The sequence below is a fragment of the Centroberyx affinis genome, unplaced genomic scaffold (assembly GCF_046629955.1).
Source record: "Centroberyx affinis isolate AG114_WGS23_722 - 3 ecotype Tasmania unplaced genomic scaffold, CSIRO-AGI_Caff_v1 ptg003168l_1, whole genome shotgun sequence".
NCBI classification, from domain to species: Eukaryota; Metazoa; Chordata; class Actinopteri; order Beryciformes; family Berycidae; genus Centroberyx; species Centroberyx affinis.
In genome coordinates, this window is record NW_027281221.1 from 178,198 (window position 1) to 200,064 (window position 21,867).

Consider the following 21,867-nt stretch of genomic DNA (forward strand, 5'->3'; position numbering starts at 1 on the left):
TATGATAATGTCTGAAGGAGTTTCCATTTTGCTCGTGAAACACCATGTATAGTACGGCAGGGAGCCTGGGGCCCCTAGTGAGAGAGAGAGAGAGAGAGAGAGAGAGAGAGAGAGAGAGAGAGAGAGAGAGAGAGAGAGAGAGAAAGAGAGAGAGAGAGAGAGAGAGCTCTTTCTCCTCTTTAAATGAGTGATCCAGTTACCTCAAGTGTTGGTTCCGTTATCCTGGTTAATTAGAGTACACAGCTTATAAATAAAACAGTATACATTCAACAGCTGTCGCCACCCAGTTAATGCACTTCACGCATTTTGAGTGCCACTTCACACAGAGAGAATAACAACATGCATCCATTGACATTTACCCAATACATACTATGCAATGTGTGTTTTCAACCTTAGGCAGTCTGGTCTGACTGACTCCAAAATACAGGCTGATACTAAAGAGACAAAACCAAAAAAACCGACACCAGAAAAACTGATCGCCAGAGAGACAAACACACAGAGAGACAGACAGACAGACAGACAGGCAAACCCAAGTGACAAAAAGACAGGCCAACAGACAGACAGAGGTTGATAACAGCCAGCCAGACAAAAGACTACTATCCAGCCAAACTGACACTAGAACACCAGACTGACCGAGAGTCCAGCTGACCATACGACAGATAGAACCATTGACAGCTGGCATACAAGTAGAGCAATAGACAGATTAAAAAAAAGACAGAAAAGACAGGCTGACCAGAGACAGCCAGACAAACCAATAATCGACAGACCAATGCGGGCAGATTCTCAAACACTCTCTCTCTCTATCTCGCTACAAAGTCCTGCCCAGCAGTGGCACAGCAGCTAATGAGAATGCTGGTCTCAACTAATAGCATAATCCTCACATCAATGCAGGGTTTTAATTGACTGCTTTTTGCCTGTGCAGCAAGAATATAAATGGACAGAGAGCTCCACCAGCTCTAGATATCTCCTCTCTTCTTCCTCATCTTCTAATTTAGTCCTCATATTATACTGCTGGCCCGGCCGCGCCGGAATGAAAACCAGCAATCATCAGATGTTATACATTTTACATTTCAATTCCCAGAATCGAAAACAGATGAAACAATATGGGAATGCACCCCCCCCTCCTCCTCCTCCCCAATACCCTCCCCAATCCCCTACTCGCTCCTTGGGGAAAGAGAGTTATCCAGTGAGACAGTTTCATTCAGCTGGCACAAGCGGCGCTGTTCTAAATCTGTCTTCAGATACAGAGGAAGAATAAAAGGATTTCAACAGATTATTGGCATGCTCTACATCTGTTCGACACTCACCAGCTGTTGGGAATCTTTCATAACCACGGTACAGTAGATCTCTCAGGCATTGAATTATCCTGACATAACTTCAGGGAAGACAGACAGAGAATGTGTGTGTGTGTGCATGTGTGCGTATCCGTGCATGAGCGCATGCATGCATGTGTGTGGGTGTGTGTCAGGGGTGTCATACCGCTTGTGACCAAATGGTTCAGCTTCTTTGCCGGAGGAAACAGTTTGTTTTAAAATGTCACTTTTGTCAGGAGGGAAATGAGGGTATGAATGTACTCTACTCTGTCTGCTTCTGGTCTCTCAACTGAGCCAGAGGCCCAGCAATGCGGGCACAGAGGTTACAAAGTATTACAATCATTTTTCTTCAGTGGTATAGTTTCAGTATTGCACAGACTCGCCAGTGTCCAGCCAGAATCTCTTAATTCCAATTTTGCTTTTTCGTTTGCTATGAAACTGACAGCTGAAAATGTCCCCCATATGTACAGTAGAGAACATTTCATGGTACTTTGAACACAGTAAAAACAGCAGTATACTGGAAAATGTGCCAAAGTGCATGGTTCTCAGTGGGAAGATAAACATTTATCTATACTTATGTTTTTTGGGGGCATATAAAAGGTTCACACAGGACACTGACAGATTAGAAATTAATTCAGATAAGATGCAATTTTTGATCCCCAAAATTGGGCCTTTACACCAACAAAGAATAGAAGCGTAGGTTGGAGAACAGAGTATAAAAAAAGGTAACGAAGAATAAAATAAAATATAAATTAAATAAAATTATATTAACAATAAAAATTCTTTCTCCACAATGGAAAAACAATACTTGCACTAGCACCATAGACTCAAAGACATTATGGGTGTAAACATGTATAGATGTCACACCCCCCACAAATGACAGAGTCCCCCTCTGGGCCAATCAATGTAATTTTAAAATCTGCAATTTTGACACAGTGGTGAGACACACCATTTCCTCAAGTTTCATCAAAATCCAATCAGTGGGTGATTGAGACATTGTGTGTGACACATGGATGAACAAGCAAACAATGTAGTTCCCCCCCTTGGGCTAATCAGTGTATTTGCTGGAAAGCAGTGGTGGGATGCATGATTTCCCCAAGTCTCGGTCAGTGGTGTCTTGAGATATCGCGTTCGATGTACGGATGACCGAGCAAACAAACAAACAAAACTGAAAGAGTCCAATCTTCCTCCTCCTCCTCAGCAACTACGCTGACAGTAAGGACATGTGAGTGATTACGTAATGACGGACGGCCCAGCAGAACGCATCAGCCAGGTCACCAGCTCTGCTCCGTCATTACACATCACTGTGTTTCCCCATCCATGTAAACAGACTCCCTCCACATTAGAATAGCATTACCACATTCATTCAAACACAGCCCTCTTCCCCGTCTGTGATCCTCACAAAATTCTTAAACACAAATCATCCCCTGTTCTGTGCTTTGTATAACAAATTTTATTTCTCATTTTGACTCTTCCCCACTTTAATGGCAGCCATGTATTGTTCTTTGCAAATGGGACCTGTCCTGCTCTCTTGATCCATTCTCCTTTCACATTTCTCCAACTTTGATTAAAAAGAGTCACTTATCTCCTTTCACGACATTGCAACAAGTCTGTGTGTGATTCATTTGGAGGCGGAGAGAAAAAAAAAATGTTCAAACACAGTAATAATCAAACAGTCTGCCTTTGTTTGCCAGGCAGCGAGGGAGAAAAGTTGCGCTGTAGAAAATGTCTCTTCCCTGCAACACTGCAACAGATAAAGACTTTCCAACTACTTCGGTATCTTTTTGCCCTCGGGGCGATGCTCTTTTTTCCACCTACCTGTCTGGGTAAAAAAGCAGTTTTGCAATGTGATATCATACTTGCTATCAGTTCTCGAAAATTATATGTCACTCTAACTTGCCCGATATGTTTCTATGGTGACAGAAGTCTGTTGGGTAGTAGGAGTACCCTGGCTAGTGACAGTGCAGTTAAATGCTACTCCTGGTACTCAGGAGGTTCTCTGTTCTCTGGCAGGGAGAGAAGTACTGTACAGAAGAGAGGCTGTTCCCTGCTCTTCAGCGACAATGTCTGCAGGAAGAGATGCTTGCAGTTGTTACTTTTAATTGGGTGAATTGTAGGACATGTTCCCTGTGTGCATGTAGGTGTGCAAGTGTGTACAGTATGACTGTGTGTGTGTTTGAGTGGTGGGATATCAGCGTGAATGTACGGTGCAGTCTGCCTGTACTTGTACTTGAACTAATACCTCTTTACTTTGTCCCTAGAGACGAATGCACTGATTGACATTTGGCATTTTTTCTTGCGGTTGCGTAGTCTGGGTCAATCCTAGGGCACAGACACCAAGCACTGTCATAAAGTCGTCATCACTTGTCCAATGCTGATACAGTAGCAACACAGTAGTTCAAAGGTCAGTAATGGACTGGGGGAATAATTAAGGATTGTGCCACAGAGCCCTGTAGTTTTAACAATGTCCTCAGACAAGTTGACCTTGTGCCTCTTCAGCTTTAATTAGCTGAGAGACCCAACAAAAAAAGTAGAACAAAACCATTATGGAGAAAATGAAGCCCTTTTTCCTCAAAATATTCTAGTTAGCTGCTTTGCTATTTGTCTCCCTCCCTCTTTCCCTGTCCATTTTTCTCTCTCCCTTTTTTTTCTTTCCGTTTCCTGTCTCTCTGTCTACAGCTCTCTACTTATAGCACAATCAGGACTCAATGAGCTAACAGGCGATAAAGGAACATTCTGGATGGGAATTCTGATGGGCTTGACCACTGACTCTGTTTGTCTGGGCGTTTCCTTGTAAGGCAATGTGAGAGGCTTTATCTGTCAAGTGCAGGCATGTGTTTATGTCTGATATTGGATGGGCTGCGGCTGCTTTAAATGTTCAATTAACATTAAAATGCGCCTATGACATAATGCCAAGCACAAAGAGGCAGAGCACAAAAGCATACAAATTGCCCTAAGAATTACAGTCTCAGAATATGGCCAAAGACTCCAAAACTCCAATTTAGTCTAAATGTTTGTGCTGGGGGAGATTGCTTGGTAGTCAATGTATGTAGTATTGATTATCGGAGAAATCCCAATCTTAGGCTATGGAGGAGGAGAACAAAGATCTCAAGACACTTGTAAACCAGCATTGTTGATGCGCAATAGCACGCTGTTTTCTTCCCTCTCATCTTGTGTGGGCAGCTTGATATTACTAGCCACATGCAGAATGCAATCTCTTCTGCCTTCAATACAGTCCCAAAATCACTTCATCTGTGTGAGATTGAAAAAAGTGGGGAATACCAGGCCTCCTATTTTCTCAAGTTTACTTCTAATGGTATAGTAATAACTTCTCAGCTTCTCTAAGTTATTACATTCTTCATTTTCTTTGCTATGACAAAGGCACCCAGCGAGATGAAATAATGTAAGATGTACTCTTCCTTCATTTCCAATGATGTGTTTGTCAGCTGTAAGACGTGAGATGAAATGATTTTCTTCCGTCTCGTATCAGAAAGATGACGGTGCATTGATGCCTGCCATCGAATACTACCAAAATAGTTCCTGATGTCCCTGATGTAGCACTAATGCATGCTACAGCACCTAAACCTCCACCTCACACAAATGCATACTATTATTATATAGTATATATTATATATTATATGCAGGATATTGTAAATGTGTCATTACTGCTGATGAGATGGCGTGTCATCATCCTATAGTACTTATTATATCATATTGGAATGGGCATGCATACAGTGAGTGTTCTTGGAGGATAAAGTTGTTTATGATAAAATCCTTTGACCATTCTAGTGATTATATTACAATTCTCCCCTATTTCCTGTCCTTCTCAAAGCTAAAAGCTTGGTGCTGAAAATCTGCCAAAAAGCTTTGGTAGCCAATGATCAGAAGCAGTTTGAGGTTGTCTGTCGCCCCTTATCTCCCCTGATGGGAGCCAGAAAGTGTTGGACAGCTGATTCAAAATGTACAATTGCCATCATTGGCAGTCACTTAGTTCTAGACAGAGCTTTTTTGACTTTACTAAATTAGGTTGTAACTAGTTTGAACAAAGCCAAGTGTTCTCTTGGAGTGCAAACTAAATTGCACCTCATCTAAGCTTTGTAGTGGTTTCTGTAATTTTCCCTTCAAGTGATATGAGCCAGAAGAACATATGTCTGCTACATTAAACTTGATTATTTGTTCAGTTCAAATGCTGTCAGCTGTCCAGGTGGTCAATGAATAGGTTGTTAATTGTTTGCCTTAACACTTACTTTTGGAATTGGCTTTTTCAAATTACAATTTACAATTTACAATTACAATTTACAATTTCACATTTGGCAGACGCTTTTATCCAAAGCGACTTACACATGACATTTTCATACAACACAAGCAAGGTTCTAGTTAGGAGAGCGCAACGAGAGTAAGTGCTATATAGCTAAGTTCTGGTCCAACAGGACATAGGTGCTACGAGGCAGTGCTATAAAGCTAAGTTCTGGTCCAACAGGACATAGGTGCTACGAGGCAGTGCTACAAGGCAGTGCTATGAGGCAATACATTGAGTGCATAGAAGCAAATTTTTTTTTTTTTTTTTTTTGTTTGGTTACCCGGGCCATTAGGTGAGAAGGTATTCACTAAAGAGCTGGGTCTTTAGCCTTTTCTTAAGGATTGAGAGGGACTCTGTGGATCGAATGGAGTTTGGTAACTCGTTTGGTAAACACTTTTTCATTGCATAACCTCTGTAAAAAAGCTGCAATTTTGCAATAGCTGGTAAATGGGCTTCACATGTGCCTACAAAGGACCATAGTAGAGTAGACAGCCAGAGTGTTGATAGGTTCTTATCTTAAAGCGCCCCTCCAGGGACCTCACACAGTTTGAAAATGTTCAAAAAAGCCTTTAAAACCAATCATTTTGATTCAGATTGTGACTAGTGAAGACAATCATACATTACTTGTTGAAATGGATTTTACAGAGAATGGGCTGACCACTCCATTTAAAAGGGGAAATAACACCACACTCTTCCCTGCGGTAAAGAAAACAGACAATTTCCTTATGTGATAAGCTCAATACAATGTACCTGCTTCTACTGCCTTCACAGTGATGTTGTGCCAGCCTGCGGTCTCTCGGTCCAAGATCTTGCCCAGAGTGATGGCACCGGAGTCAGGATCAATATAGAAGATCATCTCTTGGTCCGTGGTCCGATCAATGGAGAACCTGCAACAAGAGACAGTAAGAAATAGACAGAGATGGGGGGAAAAAAAGAGAGAGAGGGGGGGCTGAGTATCTCAGAAGACTCAAACAATTAAGCAGGAATTCCAATTTTGAGGCATCTACTGTAGGTCTTTGTTTTTTTTTTTTTGTTTGTTTTGTTTTATTGTTTTTTTCTTCACTGCTGGCTAGCACGGCAAGGACCGGGCTCTCTGAGGGTGTGGAGAGTTGACATCGGGTTACACTAAGCAATAGCAACTTATACCGAAGAGAAAAAAGGGTGAAAGTAATTATGTGTTAAAAGGCATTTATTGGAAACTTGTCACAGAGCCTGTAACCCTAATAGCCCTGTGTCCCCAAAATGGACACTGCTATAGAGTAACTCTTTTCCCATTCACAGTAAGAAAACAAACATTAAATTTTCATCATGCACTCTGGCAAAACCACAAATACATCTTCACTTCTTTGGGGTGGAAAAGGTGCTCCCAAAAGAGTGGCGAGTCAACAAAAATCTGCTAAAAGTTTTCTTCCTTTTTTTTTTTCTTTTCTTTTCCCCATCATTCCAGCTGACTCACTTGTGCCCACATAAACCATAATAAAATACCATGGGCATCATCAGCTCTTAACACCTCTCTCCCAAAGACCCTGGGCAGCATTCTCCCAGGTCACGTGTGAGAATGAGGGTCACACGTTATAGGTAAAAAAAGAGAATGGTAAAGGAATCGTATGCTGCACTGCTGTGGCGGAGAGAAGAGTACACAGGTTAAATGGGTTTCACCGTGCCAAAATCTAGTTTATATTTGAAGAGTTCTATTCCAAGAAGCTGTACATCCATTTTTGGAAGAAAATTAGTTCATCATATAGTTCATCAGTCCTCAATGTCGCAGATCCATTCTGTAAAAGTGTTATCAATTTGATAACAAGGAATTTATTGCTTACTGTCATTTGTTGTTGTTTATCAGGCATTGAGTAAAGTGCCACTTTTTTCAAATGGTGATATCTCTCATTTTGGAATGGAACTCTTCATTTTCTCTTGTGCAATAGCATAGTAGAAGTTCTGATTCTTTCTTAACTCCACGAGGACCAAAAATTGTCATACTATGTATTAGTTATTGTCTAACTTGGCATGCATCATATGCCTTCAAGATAATTTGCTTATATTACGATTTTGTCTGTTCAACAAATACCAATGAAAATCAAGTCTTGCAATTACGACAGCGCTACACCAGCGTACCAGAACCACTCAGTGTTCAGGAGGCTATTATATATGTCAACAATGTTTTCCATACTCAAGTTGTACATTTCCACACAGGCAGTCACATAAAACTCATGCATGTGTACGTGAGTTCATGCATTTGTGTGTGTATGCCCCCCTTACATCTAGCATTAACATGCATTTGGATTGTGTTTAGATATGATTTGCCAGGATTGCATTTACACCTGGCATTAACATGCATCTGCAGGATACACATTATAATTGGATTTCTGTATCCTTTGCCAAAATGCAGATTACTGAATGTAATATTTACATCCTTTGAAATTAACACAAAACACCTTGTCTTGCTTGTTCCTCATCCAAAAGTGTCAGAATCTGAGTATGTTTGTATCTGAGCTGTCTGCCACCTGTTTGATTTGAATGAATTTCCTGGTTGGATCTGTAAACATATTTCTGTTTTAGTTGCTATATGTGGATTGGAGACTCATTAAATTTACAGCTTGTTATTGTGGCCAAATGCATCTCTGACCAACTACAGAGGTGGTTTCGGTAATCAGATCTTTAGTGCATCTTGGGTGCATTTATGTCAGGATTTTATGCATTCTTGCACTACAATTACAGTCTGATCACTCAGGATGCATGATAATGCCACATCTAAAGGGGGTATGTTAATGCCAGAGGCCATGATGGGCAGTACAGGCTGCTAGCTGGCTAGTTCTGCCAAGTAAATGGCTCCTGGCCAATCTCCTTCCCTCTCTCCCTGTCTCTCCCTGTCTCTCCCTGTCTCTTTCTCTCTCTCTCTCTCTCTCTCTCTCTCTCTCTCTCACACACACACAGAGCCGCTCAGCTCCAGGCTGCCAAGGCACTGGTGAACGACAGCACTGCCACTGTGTTGTACTTTATTACACCTGGAGCTCTTTGAGCCTCATGCATTTTTAATAGAAGTAATTTGCACAGGCCCTGTGTGTGCGAGTGTATACTGTGTCAGTGAGACACAGTATACACAGTGAGAGTCTTAGCCTTTATCTACATTCCCCTCTCACACTACAATTGTTCATCCGAGGACATATGAGCCACAGACCTTGGTGCAGGAGATTATTTGATAATATCATTTTTATCATAAACGATGATCTGAGAGAAGAAAGAGACCCACTTTTTACTGCTCGCTTGCCTACTCCCTTTGCTAAATTACTGTTGCTCTTTTGCTCCATTTCCAAGAGGAATTGTTTGGAAAAAACAAGTTTTGTTGTCTTTACACGTGTCAGAAATAACAAGGACTGGTCTCACAGCTACTATGTTAGGAGACATTAGAGTTTTATTTTACACAATATTAATGCTGTTCCATTGTATTACATTCAACAGTTTTCAGTATGCACTAGAGATGCAGGATAAGTGAATTAAGAGGGTTTGTCTACAGTGGTTACCAATGTTGCAGTGCTGCAGCACCCTGTCCAACCCATTGATATGAGGTACTTAAAAAAAAAATAAAAAGCTTATTTTTTAGTTTATCCATGTTTAGTTATGAGGCTGTATCTTTCCCAAGAACACTTTATTGCTTACCTTTTTTTGTTGAAATTCAAGATTTTGCCAAGCTACTTATTATTCTGAAATCATATCATTCTGATGCTTTGCATGTTTGGCTGAATGGAAAATAAATAATAAATAGTTTTTTTTTAACATCTCTAACACAGCCAAGAGGTTTGCATTCAAGGGAAATGTAATGTAATTACTAATACCAAAACATACATGTAAGACAATACAACCTCAATAATACTCATAGATCAATAACTATAGAATGGAATGTTTGTACTGTATGAGGCATTGCAAGTCAGTACACACCACACACAAGAACATACAGTACTGCACTGGGTCAGGCATAACTCTGATCCATTGTTGTAGTAAAAAATGTAGATGTAGATGAAGAAATGTATTTTGGTGGAGAGCTGCACTAAGGAAACTAACAAACCCATGTCAGAGCAACCTGGCCATAATCTCATTCTAAACCATCAATTCCACAACAAACAATTTCAGTCTGATATATGCCAGTGACTATGATAATGTTGATATCACTGCACCTTAATAACAATAGAATAGATTACAGACAGGGTCCCATCTCAGTGATTTCATTATAAGTCTAATGATGTATTTCACCAGTCTAATGCATTTTTATTTTGAGGACCTTTGAAGGTTTGAGGTCCCCTAGCTGCCATACCTGAGAGGTTTATTCTTCACATCTGGATCCTTGGCAGTGACGACGCCAACCAGCGCTCCTACTTTGGCATCCTCCTGCACCTCCATGATAGCGCCCTCTGCTGGCTGAAAGATGGGCGGCTCGTCTATGTCCGACACGCTCACCCGAACAATGGTTTGGTCTCGGAAGGTGCCCAGGTCCACAAAGCGAGGGGTCAACATGCTTATTTACTGCCTCCACCACTACGTTGTGTGTGTGTCTGCTCTCGAAGTCCAGCGGCTGAAGGAGAGGAGAGGAAGTTTCCAGATGAATCCTATTTCATTCCAACATGAACTAACTAAGTTGGACCTAAGAAGGCCCGACATGTTGAATTCATCGCCAATGCTTGTCACCAAAAGTTAAAGTAACCCTACCTTCTTAATGGAGACGACAGCTTCCTGCGTCTCTACATCGGTGGTGACCTTGAAGAGCTCGCCTCCCTCTTTGATCAGGTAGCTCATGTCTGTGTTGTCTCCCATGTCTGCATCCGTGGCAATGACACGGCCCACTGAGGTCCCCACAGTCGCCCCCTCTGACACAGAAAACTGGTACATCTCTGGTGCGTGGAGGAGGTGCGTGGATGGAGAAAGCAAGGAGACAGACGACAAAAGAAACAGGGGGAAAAGAGGTTAGAAGGACGAGAATGAGAAAGGGGGGAGAAGGAGGGAGAAAGAGAAGGGAATGGGGCAGAGGAAGAAGGATGAGAAGAGAATAGTGGGGGAGGATGGATGGACGTAGGTGTAAAAAGGAGGGCGAGGGGTGTTGGGAGGAGAGAAATAGATTCAGTTGGAGGAGGGTGAGGAAGATAGGAATGGATAGAGAACACGAGGCAAAGAGACAGTTGGGGAAGTAGGAGGAGAAAACAGAGAGGAGGGAAAGATGACAGGAATGAGAGAGAGTAAAGTAGAAGGTAAAAAGAAGAGAAGATTGGTAAAGAGAAAATGAGAGTGGGATGGGAAGATAAAAGAAAAGCATGAGCAAAGGACTGTGGGCAGTGATTGTCAGGATCTTTTGTCAATACACAATAATTTGCTCTGTTCTGAACACACTGCTATGTTTTGCCATCCTGAACTGCATTAATAGCTGACATTGACCTACACTGTTAGGATTTATCCCCTTTCCTGGCTATATTGTAGCTTGAAGCCAAGTGGAGCACATGTACAATATGCAAATGACTCTGACATGTGCAGACACATGCTGTCTATCTTAATCTAAAATTATATTATGAAGGACAAAAAACTCTGCTAATAAAACTTTCAGAGGTGCCAACAATTTGAAAACAGCAGTGTGTTTATGTACATGTCATCCTCCTTTGCATATTGTTTATGAAGCTGCATTCCAAGCTCTATCTGTACCCAAGACCATACAATGCAGAGATACAGTAATCCTATAGGGTTTATCCCTCTGACTGGGTAAATAAGATTTACTGAGATGAAAAAGGGATTTATACAGAAATAAGAAAAGATGTGTGGAGACATATCAAATACAATCAACCAGACTGTCAGAAGCTATTCCCCCAACTGTAACAAAAGTAATGGTGTTATGGTGTTACTCTAAAAACAAGGAGAAATAAAGAGATGGGGAAATGAAAGAAAGAAGGGAAAACACTGTTTTATTCATAAGCAAGAGGTTATTTAGTGGACTAGCAGGTACCATGTTAATGTGCATGTGATTGAGAAGAACACCACCGTGGGTGTTAATGAAAGATGACTTTCAAAAGGTGCCAGACCTGGAGTGCACTCACACTTTTCACTGGGCTACCTCTGTTTGTGCATAATGTAATAAAATAAACCAGACTCTACAGCTGTGTTTGCCTTGAAAAGGTTATCTTTCAACTGAAGTGTGTGTGTGTGTGTGTGTGTCTGTGTGTGTGTGTGGTGTGTGTGTGTGTGTGTGTGTGTGTGTGTGTGTGTGTGAGAGAGAGAGAGAGAGAGAGAGAGAGACCAAGAGAAAGAGCAAAAATGGAAGAGATTATTGTAAGGGAAGTTAAGAGAAAGAGAGCCAAGGAGAGAGTGAGAGTGAAAATAAACAAAAAGTTTCAGTAGGGGAAAAATATTCCTTTATTGTGGATCACTTCTAAAGATTCTGAGCTTTTCATTGCAATACATTTTTTCACTCCACTTTTCATAGTCTATCTGTGGCCCATTATTCCCCCATGTGTGCACTGAGAGACTGACAGTATATTTGGCACGTTAGATGTTCTTTAACTCACCATCATAAATCCATACCGTTACAATGAGGGTAAAATCAGCCATATTGATTCAGTCCTCTCTTGAGCCTCACTTATAAAGTGTGGAGACATGCACAGTGGAAAGCATCAGTTCTCCACACTTGATAACCTACTTTGTTAAGGGTTGAGCGTTTGACCAGCACATGAATCTAAGTAAGGTGATTTTCTCTCACAAGTGTATAGGCCACTCAGCATGGCGGCTGATGCTGCCATTGCTGATTGGTGTCAGCGCCCTGCAGGATGAAAATGATACTCTCTCTCTCTGTCTTTCGCTCTTTCTCAATATTTCTGTGCCTTTCTCTCACTTTGCTCACTTCCTTTCTCTCTTCTCTCTCACTGTCCTTGCTGACTCTTGGCTCAGTTTCTCTCGCTGTATTTCCCTCTCTTTCTCTCTGTGCCCTGTCTTTCTCTTTCTGTCTAAAATAGAGGAAAGTGCAGGAGACACTCACTCTGTGGAAAGCGCGGTGGGTTGTCATTAACATCAGTGATCACTATGGTCACCGTGGTGGAGCCGGAGAGGCCGCCCATTTGTCCTGCCATGTCGGTTGCCTTGACGACCAACTCATAACGATCCTGCGTCTCGCGGTCCAAATCTGCTACTGCCGTCATGATGATCCCTGATGATTGAGGGATGGAGGAGGGATTGAGAGAGAGAGAGGGGAGGGGTGGGATGGGGGTGAGTAAGTGAGGCCAATGGAAAGGTCACATTAGTGGTTAGCACTTCTGCAATAACCAACTACATTTCCCCTCCCATTTTGAATATCAACTTCAGTTAAGCGCTGTATTATGGAGGCACAAGTGCAGCGCATTCCATTTCACCTCCTCAGACAGGCCGGATGGAAGAGATTGTGTCATATTCGCGCCTCTGCGCTTATACCATTATATGGCTCAGCTGTATTAAAATGAATAATATATAGGGGCAGAATGAAGGCATGCCTCAGCCTAACTGAACAGCATGACAACTCTTCCATGGTGGAAGCCAAGCCTGTGTCAGACTGCACTCCCAGTCTGAGAAGTGGATTTGCGAAGAGCAAGTGAGGGAGTTAGAGAGAGCGAGAGAGTAAGAGAGTAAGAGAGTGAGAAAGAGTTAGAAAGAGAGACAGAGGGAGAGAGAAGCAAAACAGTTGCAATGGCTTCATTTAGTCCACAGTGCACTTTCTGTTGCATTTTAAGAGGCTCTCTGCTCAGTTCAAAACAGGCCCTTGACTGAGTTAAACCATGCTAGTCTTCCAGTTCAAAGAACTGCATCTATAACATGTGAAAGACCAATAGTTTACTTTAATTTGAAAATGGAAAATGTCCCATGCATTCACTGTGGATGGACGTCACAATTTGGTCATCATGACCAGTATTTGTAAGAACAACTTTCAGGTCAGGTTACTATAACCTATCACAGACAGTCTGACCAGTGTAAGATACTGTGAAAAAGTGTAAGATACTGTGAGGATAATGTCTTACCAGATGTAATTTCAGTACCATATTCTTGTTCATTTTTCGGTGCAAGACATATTATTTTGTTCATGAAATGTTCTTTAAATAAAAGAAAATGGCAGTGTTCCATGAGCCAGTTCTGCATGTTCTCTCTCTCTTTCTACCTCTCTCTCACAAACACACACATGTTCCTTCTTCCGTGGTTTAAAATAGAGTTTCTCCTTGCTGGCCCAGCAGTAACAGCAACAGTAGCTTGCTGGTTTACTGTGCGGTAGTAATATAATTCTACTTCTCCCCTTGGGATTTTCCACATCAGAATCTATTGCTGCATTTCCTAGGCTGCGCATGCTGTCTCACTCCCAAAGGTTTGCATTGTGTTGGATACACAACTCACTGATTCCAGTCACATTTAGCTCCAGGTAGCTCCGGGCCATGTTTGAGAGTAGCCAAAATACATGCAGCACTGGAGTTAAGGAAGGAGGCAGATGACATGCTCCTCTTTCATCCACCAAAGGGCTGGGGGGATGCATCTAAATTCAGCTTTTTAAAAAAAAATACTAACCCTCCCTGCTTTCAATAAGATTTGATTCAACACATTTGTATGTAAAATTCCTTAAGTGAATTTGCATTTATTAGATGCCCTCTGTGTTGACTGCCAGAACAAAAAAAATAAATATAAAAAAATAACAGTACATAGCACTGGGGAAGGCATTGCGGATGTCACCTGACCAAAACCCTGTCTGTTAATGAACTCAAAAAATTATTGATCATTTTTTCTGTGGTCAAACACCAACCAATTATTAGTAAAACAAATACCTTCTTAACCTCAGGAGTTTAGAGTCTTTGAACATGGCTATTGGCATTCAACCTGAAGCTGTTTTTGTTCTTCAATTAATCATTGAATGACTTGTTGCTGTTGAGATGATGAGCTTTTTCCTTTGCAGTTAACTTAGCTAAAGATGTATACTGTGAAGTATGGAATTACCTAGTTGTGCACTATATCATTATTAAAATCCACGAGTGAGGAACGTTTCCATAAGAAACTGCTCAGCTTCACAGACTTGGTGAACAAAAGACAAGGACATTACAGCACACAAGACAAAAACATAGCGGACAATATAGTATTATGAGAGAAAACAAGCACAGATCCTGTACACCCACAGCACGTGTGTTCAATTCAATTCAATTCAATTCAATTCAATGTGATGTATTGAATGTGATGCTCAGCTAGCGCGACACGGTTATCAGTTCAATTACCTAATTCCACTAACATTATTTAAATACCACAAGGTGATATGTTGCTAATACATACTGCTAATATTAGCAGCATGCAATATAATCTTCTTAAACCTTTAGGAAAACTTTTAACATAAGCTTTCTTTTTTCTGAATTGATCTCTTTATTTTGTTTTAATGTTGTAATGTTTTCGCTTTTAACTGTATCTTGCATGTAGTTATACCCTTATAAGCCTGTTTCTCTCCAAGTTCCTGTTGATTGTTTTTTTTGTTTGTTTCCTGAATTGTGTTCATTTATTTATTTATTTATTTATTTATTCATCTGTACTGGGATGCATGATACATTGATATTAACGTCACAAACACTATGAATTGTGGGCAAGTTCCTCAGAAAGGTCTGCAGATGTGCGGACTCCCAGAAAGGCCACATATACAGTAGGCGTCAAAAAGCCTGCATCAGAGCCCTGATGCACTTGCTGCTTTTTCACTGGGACAGCCCTAAACCCTCACGGACTTAGCGGGAACGCATCTCAGAGGCCGTAAGTGCGGACAATGGGATTTGGCCACTGTCTGCCTGACCTGAATATGCCTCTTGATACCCTTGGCTGTGCAGTGAGGAGATCAAAACACAATATCGAAAGCAACCAAGATAAATAACATCATACTACAGGCCTGGAATTAAGTCATTTTTAGGGCAAGGCCACTTTGGCCTTTGATAAATACAAATTTATTCTGGCATCGCGGCCAAAATGTAGGGCACCAAGGCCAAAACCAATGGTTGTTAAAATGCTTTTTTCAGTCCTTTTTCCTCAACAAAATAAATATCCTAATAGAAAAGTGCTGTGAGATGTCTCAGACTGCACCACCACGGCACTGGCCATTTGGCTGTGGTATAATTCCTGCCCTGATACTATAAAGCAAGGAATCTCTGTCTGTATGAGTGTCCTTCGCATATCTCGAGAACCGTTCGTCCGATCTACTTCACACTTGGCGGGTGTATTGCTGGGGACCTAAGGTGTAGTGGTGGTAGGTATTAATGGTGTCTGATATCAGTATAATTTAGCTCCAATGAGAATTAAGAACGGGGCACCAGATAACAGACAGCATCAACAGGTCTCATCTGAAGGAGTGAGTTCTCGGGCATGTTTGAATTTAAACCCACACAATGAGCACAGGAGGTGACTTTATGCAAAATAATATATTTATTACTAAACTAAAGCACACTCAATAATCAGGTAAATACAAGTGAATATAGTACATGTGACAAAGTGGGTATGACCGCTTCATTTGTCACTGTTTCACAGTATTTCTTTATTCATAACTTAAGCCCATCAATACATCTCTATATGTCTGTTAATTATATCATGTATGGAGTCGACCGGTAATTTCACTGAGTAATGTAAACGCACATAACTATCCCAGGTCTGTTTGTATTTAGCGTTATAATTTGTTGAGATTTCCACATTCCATATTTTCAGTTTAACACAATAATCACAGACAATAATCACAACAGTGTTGCTATTTCATTTACCTTTATTGTTGTTTCAGTTATAGGATTTTCAGAATTGTAGCCTATAGTTACCTTTTCTTTGTTCACAAACTCTTACCTGCCGCGGGAATCGACTGTTTGGGAGGGGGCCTCCCTGCAGTTGAGTGTAATATGTGGTCAATTACGTCAGCGATGATGTCATGGCCTATTCCATGTCGGAGGGGGGGTTTTACTGTGCTAAAGTGTATTGTTCTTTTGCTGTGGGAGATCGCGGCTATTTACTGTATGTGTTTGGTGATGCATTCAGGTACAGTCAGAAAATGGAATTCTGTCAAAATGATACTGTGGTTAATAATATGTAAAAGCTATGCAGGTAATAGCTTATAATATGTCTCACCCCTGTAGTGACATTGGTGAAGGCCAGGGGATGTGTCTTGGAAATTGATGGCTGTATTTAAACATTTGTTCTGAGGCAGCTGAAAAGGAAGGTCAGGCAGTGCAGATGCCAGTGCACGTGCTGTTATTTTGATTTGGTATGAGTTGAGTTATCCTCTGTTCTGTAATCTTCAGTTATTTTTAATTTTTGTTTTTTTTTTGGGTTGCACTGTAAATAAATGTCCACCTGTGGGACCTTCAAATCGCCTTCTGAGTCCGCCTCCTACTTCACTAAAGGCCCTCAGGCTACAGCTATCTCACAGTACAGTATATAAAAGTGGTATACCTATGAATTCTGATGAATCAATGGCAATAGGAATAGATGATCATGTGAATATGCAATATTGATAATTAAACCAACATTTCAGCAGACACAATCATGGAAGATGAGCAGTGGAAGACATGAGTCAGCAACGATAGCAATAAAGGGGCGACAGTATAACTATCTGGAAAACTTAAATGAATCCTTGAATAACTGAATGGTTACTATAACTACAGGGAGCCGTAATAAAGTGTGTGCTATGTGTATGAAGTGTGAATGTAATGGATTAGCTATGTGTGATGTACATATGACACCAGTGGAGGTCTGGAGGGAGATGAAGCACGCTGAGGCCGGGAGTCTGTGAGGAGTCTCGGCTCAACGAGGTGCTGGAGGATGAAGATCTGACGTCTGTTCAGTTGATCTCAGCAGGCCGCAGCAGAGTGAAGCACGCAGGCTGCTGGGCAGGGCTGTGGGTCTCTCAAGGCTAACGCCGACCCACAGATGATTCTTCAGAGTTAAACTCAGCAGGATAGCGGATAGCGAGGTCGTAGCAGGCAGGACACACAGACACACATGCTGGCGTGTGTGTGTATTTGTCAGGCAGATAGGCAGGCAACAAGGCTCTCTTCACTGTTTCGGGTGAAACAGGCTTTCTACTTGGCTTGTGATGATGATGCAGTTGAGTCTGTCTTTGGAGACACACTTTGGAACAAAGTTGTTGTCAGACTCCGTTAGCACACGTGTCGCGGCCACGTAAAGTGAAATGAAATGAATGAGTGAAATCCCCATTGGAAATGTGTGTATTTGGGTTTGTTGTGATCATTTGAGGGGTGTGTGCGTGGGCTGGCATGTCTAGTGTTACGGCTCATTACATATGCATGAAACCCTAATTTTGGTTCCCAGATCTAAGAATGATTGACCGTCATAACATTAACATTATTAAACTCAGCACAAATTCCTGAACACTTTAATATCAAACATGGCTATCTAAGCCCCATGTAAAGATAAATAAATTTAATAATGCAAATAACTATTATATAAAACATCACAGTTACACATAAAATTAGACATATACATTAGAGTCCACCACAATGTGATACCCAAGGTTTCATGAGTCTGTATCTTTGGATACATTCCAATGTGTCTCCTTTCAGACTCTGTCTCTTTGGGGATTAACAAAGACAGGGCTGAGTGTTGGAGTTTTATAGTTATTTACCAGGTCTGTTCCTTGAAACCAGCTTTTAGGGGTGGAAATGAGGTAATTTACGTTGAGGTCAGTGCCCTTTCCTTTCGATCTCACAGTCTTCCCCCACCATACTGATCTGTTATCAGGGAGGAGGCTCACACAAAATGCACAGGGCCTTTCCAGATGTGAGATGACAATGCGCGACACAGCGCTCTGTGCAGCAGCGGGGCTCAAAGCAAGCGACTGATAGCCTACGCCTATTGTGTGTTTTTTTTTGCGAATGGGCACTGCACTAGGGGTGGCTGTGGCTCAGGAGGTAGAGCGGGTCATCCACTAATCAGAAGGTCGGTGGTTCGATCCCCGGCTCCTCCCGTCCGCATGTCAAAGTGTCCTTGGGCAAGATCCTGAACCCCAAATTGCTCCTGATGGTTGTGCCAGCACCCTGCGTGGTAGCTTGCCGCCATCGGTGTGTGAATGGGTGAATGTAGGCATATTGTAAAGCCTTTTGGATAAAAGCGCTATATAAATGCAGTCCATCCATTTACTAGTAATACAAAATAGTAATAGTACTATAATGAACATTTGTCATTGCTCTTCCTATATTGTTATTCTCTAATTATTGGTATAAAGAGTGTTCTTTTGTAGTCTATATGGCTTTGTAGGTTCTAGGATGAAAGTACATTACATTTACATGAATCCACATGTGAGTTCAACATGTGAATGCATAAACCTCCGTAAACGTAATCATATATGGGAATCTATCAATAACAATAAAAGCCCATGCATCAAATCTCAGAGACCCATTTAAATAATTGAGACAACAAATTACATTATTTCTGTTGAACTTTACTAGAAGCAATTCTTTTTTTCCAAGATATAGTGGTGTTATATGCTCAAAAATAACTTAATGACAATGGTGTTTGTTTATTTATTTTGTTTGTTTTTGTGTGTTTTGTGTTTGAAAAATAAAAATCACAAGTAGTATAATGCTTAAGTATATAAATTATAATTCAGCAGGGCATTATGAGTGCTGAGATCTCCCCATTGAAGTGCAAAATAATTTATGCGTAGGTTGATTATTATTATCCTTTAATGACAACCAATCTTATACCTCTATCCAGAAAGAAGTCACCACAGTAGCAAAATAAATGCATGTCTTCTTCCTCCTCATGACAAAATCTGCAGCTGGGCACACTTTTGGTATTGCAAGTGTGTAGATTTTGTAGCAAAAATTGGCACATTGTAACATATTATATACAGTATGTTTCCCATAAAGGAAGAGGAAAGGTTAATTGTATGTATTTATGCCTTGTATATCCATTTTTTTTTTTATATTAAACATGTTCAAATTTAGTATATTTCCATTTGCATCAACAGTGTCATCTAGAATAAACATGTTTGACAAAAAAAGAGTTCCAGAAGAGAGGTCTTCCCCCTATAACAATATTGCTGTCAAGCCATAGCAATTGCTGGGAAATGTCTGTTAGTGATATAGATGGGTAAATCATGCTATGATTTCATCTTGGGAAAAAAGGCGGATGCATCATGCAATAATAATAACTGCTCTAGTTGCATAGATAAATAATTTCCCAGCTGAAAGAAAGCATATAAGTTATTTGCTAATACTGTATCCATTCAAGGGTCAATCATTTTGTTGTAAAGCAATTGTTGTAAATGTTTGGAACCCAGGATGCTTTCACTGCCTTGTGCAATGCTTTAAACTTTAGCAGTTTTAAAACACCATCACCATACGAGTTGTGTATATACAGCATGTTTGTCTATTTTTTTCAGGTTTGTAATTCCAGATGTATGTAAATATTTGATGCTCATAGACTTTAAAGAAGCTATCATCAGGGGAGACAGACATATAGACAGACACATGTCTGAGAGACATATGGTAATAAATGAACTGTGGCAACACTAGTTAATGAGACGATTTTATCAGTCTTACTAAGTTTATTTTAAGCTTTTTTCATCATTTGGTTTCAAACAGATGACAGAAAAATACATCTAATTCTTTGGTAAATGCAGTTACGGTTTTAGTTTGTGGACTAAGGTAAAAAGTGCCATCATCAGCATCCAAAAAATTCTATCTATATTATGAATGTCTATTCTTTTTATTTTTGGGTTATGTTGTATCGTGATAGCAAGCATTTCAATGACAAGGATGAATGAGTATGCTGATGGGAAGAAACTTTATAACTCCTTGAGAAAGTGTAAAACTATTGGATATGTGTCCATAATTTATAACTTTACGTAGGGAATCATGGATCCGTTTGTCAGGAATTCACCAAAATTTCTACATCACAAAACACAATTATCTCAAGAAGACACTGGATATTATCACCTACAGTTCTACCATATAGTACCATATATAGTTCTATAATTGGCTCAATTTTTCTCCATGCCACATTCATGTGGCTTTGGCACTGAGTATAATATGACTAACCCTTTGTTGATACAATCAATCAGCATTCTTTACTACATAGTGTCTTTTGTCTCTAAGCAGTAGACTTAATTAAATTATTAAAAATGACTGGCCATCCCATTCATGTTTCCATTTATCCTCATCATAGTAGAATGGGTTTCTTGTAAATAAATGTCAATTTATTTTTTTTATCTCTCTCAAAACACAGACCTTCTCAGCTAATATGGAGAAAATAAGATTATAGGCTATATTTCCTTAACATTAAGCCATAAAAGAAAAAAAGAAAAATCAATCTGTACATAACGAATAAGCCAATAACAACGTTTAGAGGTCAGCAAAGATGCAACTTTGTAATTAAAAAAGTCCCAGTATTTGTTGCAATCATTATTTGCAAAAGTGAAATAAAGCTGTCCAATATAGTAATGCTCATAATGAAAAAACACAAAACAAATACAATACAGCAAAAGCGTTTGACCATTACCTCATGGAGTGGTGGGTTAATGTAAGTCTGTTCGTGGGTTATCTGTCAATCAACAAACACTGTGGTAGGTATGGAAAATCAATATTTTGAGCTTATATTTCATAAAAAGTAGGCAATTTATCATAGAGCTTTCTGTCGATATATAATTTATCAACTGTTAGACTTAGTTTTTCTTGTATTCTTTGCCAATGGGGGAAGATTTTGTTACATCTTTCCAAAATCTAAGATGAGAAATGATCAAGGGTTTCCCTGCCAGCCGCTTTCCTCTCTTTCTGTTTGAAATGTTCTAACTTGACCACTATTGCTCTTCCATCGTCTATATCTGTTCCATCTCCACCATTTGATGCACCCGCTGAAAGGTGATGTTTTGGACAGTTTCCTTATTCAGTGACAAGAAAGGACCTAACAAGTGCTCTCCACATTCTCATTCTGTTTTTGTGATTATAGTCTGTAATCCTCACATTGTCCCTCATGGACCTTGTTGTCAGTTCTGGCTTATTTTTTTTTTTTTGGAAGACAATTTGCAGCGGTGATGGCATTTACTGATGACTTAAGTTGTTTAACTTTTCCTTTCAGCAGCTCTGCCTCCCCATGAGGCTGTTGTAATAAAGTCGTTGAGAATACAGCAGTAAATTTTAGCTCCTTGACATATCTTTGTGAATCATCCAAAATGTCAAGCTTTTCCAGCTTTTTATTTATAGCCTAATGTACATCCATTCTCTTTGCGCAAAGCTCAGGTAATTGCAGTTG

The 21,867-nt window shown here is 40.4% G+C and overlaps 1 protein-coding gene across 1 annotated transcript in view; it reads right to left on the reverse strand.

Annotated features, from left to right (window-relative positions):
- LOC139659946 (cadherin-22-like) overlaps positions 1–21,867 on the reverse strand; it is an 81,471-nt gene that overhangs the window by 24,749 nt on the left and 34,855 nt on the right. Inside the window, 5 exon segments of the mRNA XM_071537968.1 lie at positions 6,364–6,500; positions 9,923–10,113; positions 10,115–10,180; positions 10,315–10,496; positions 12,620–12,787. Of these exon segments, the coding sequence (XP_071394069.1) occupies positions 6,364–6,500; positions 9,923–10,113; positions 10,115–10,180; positions 10,315–10,496; positions 12,620–12,787 (744 nt within the window).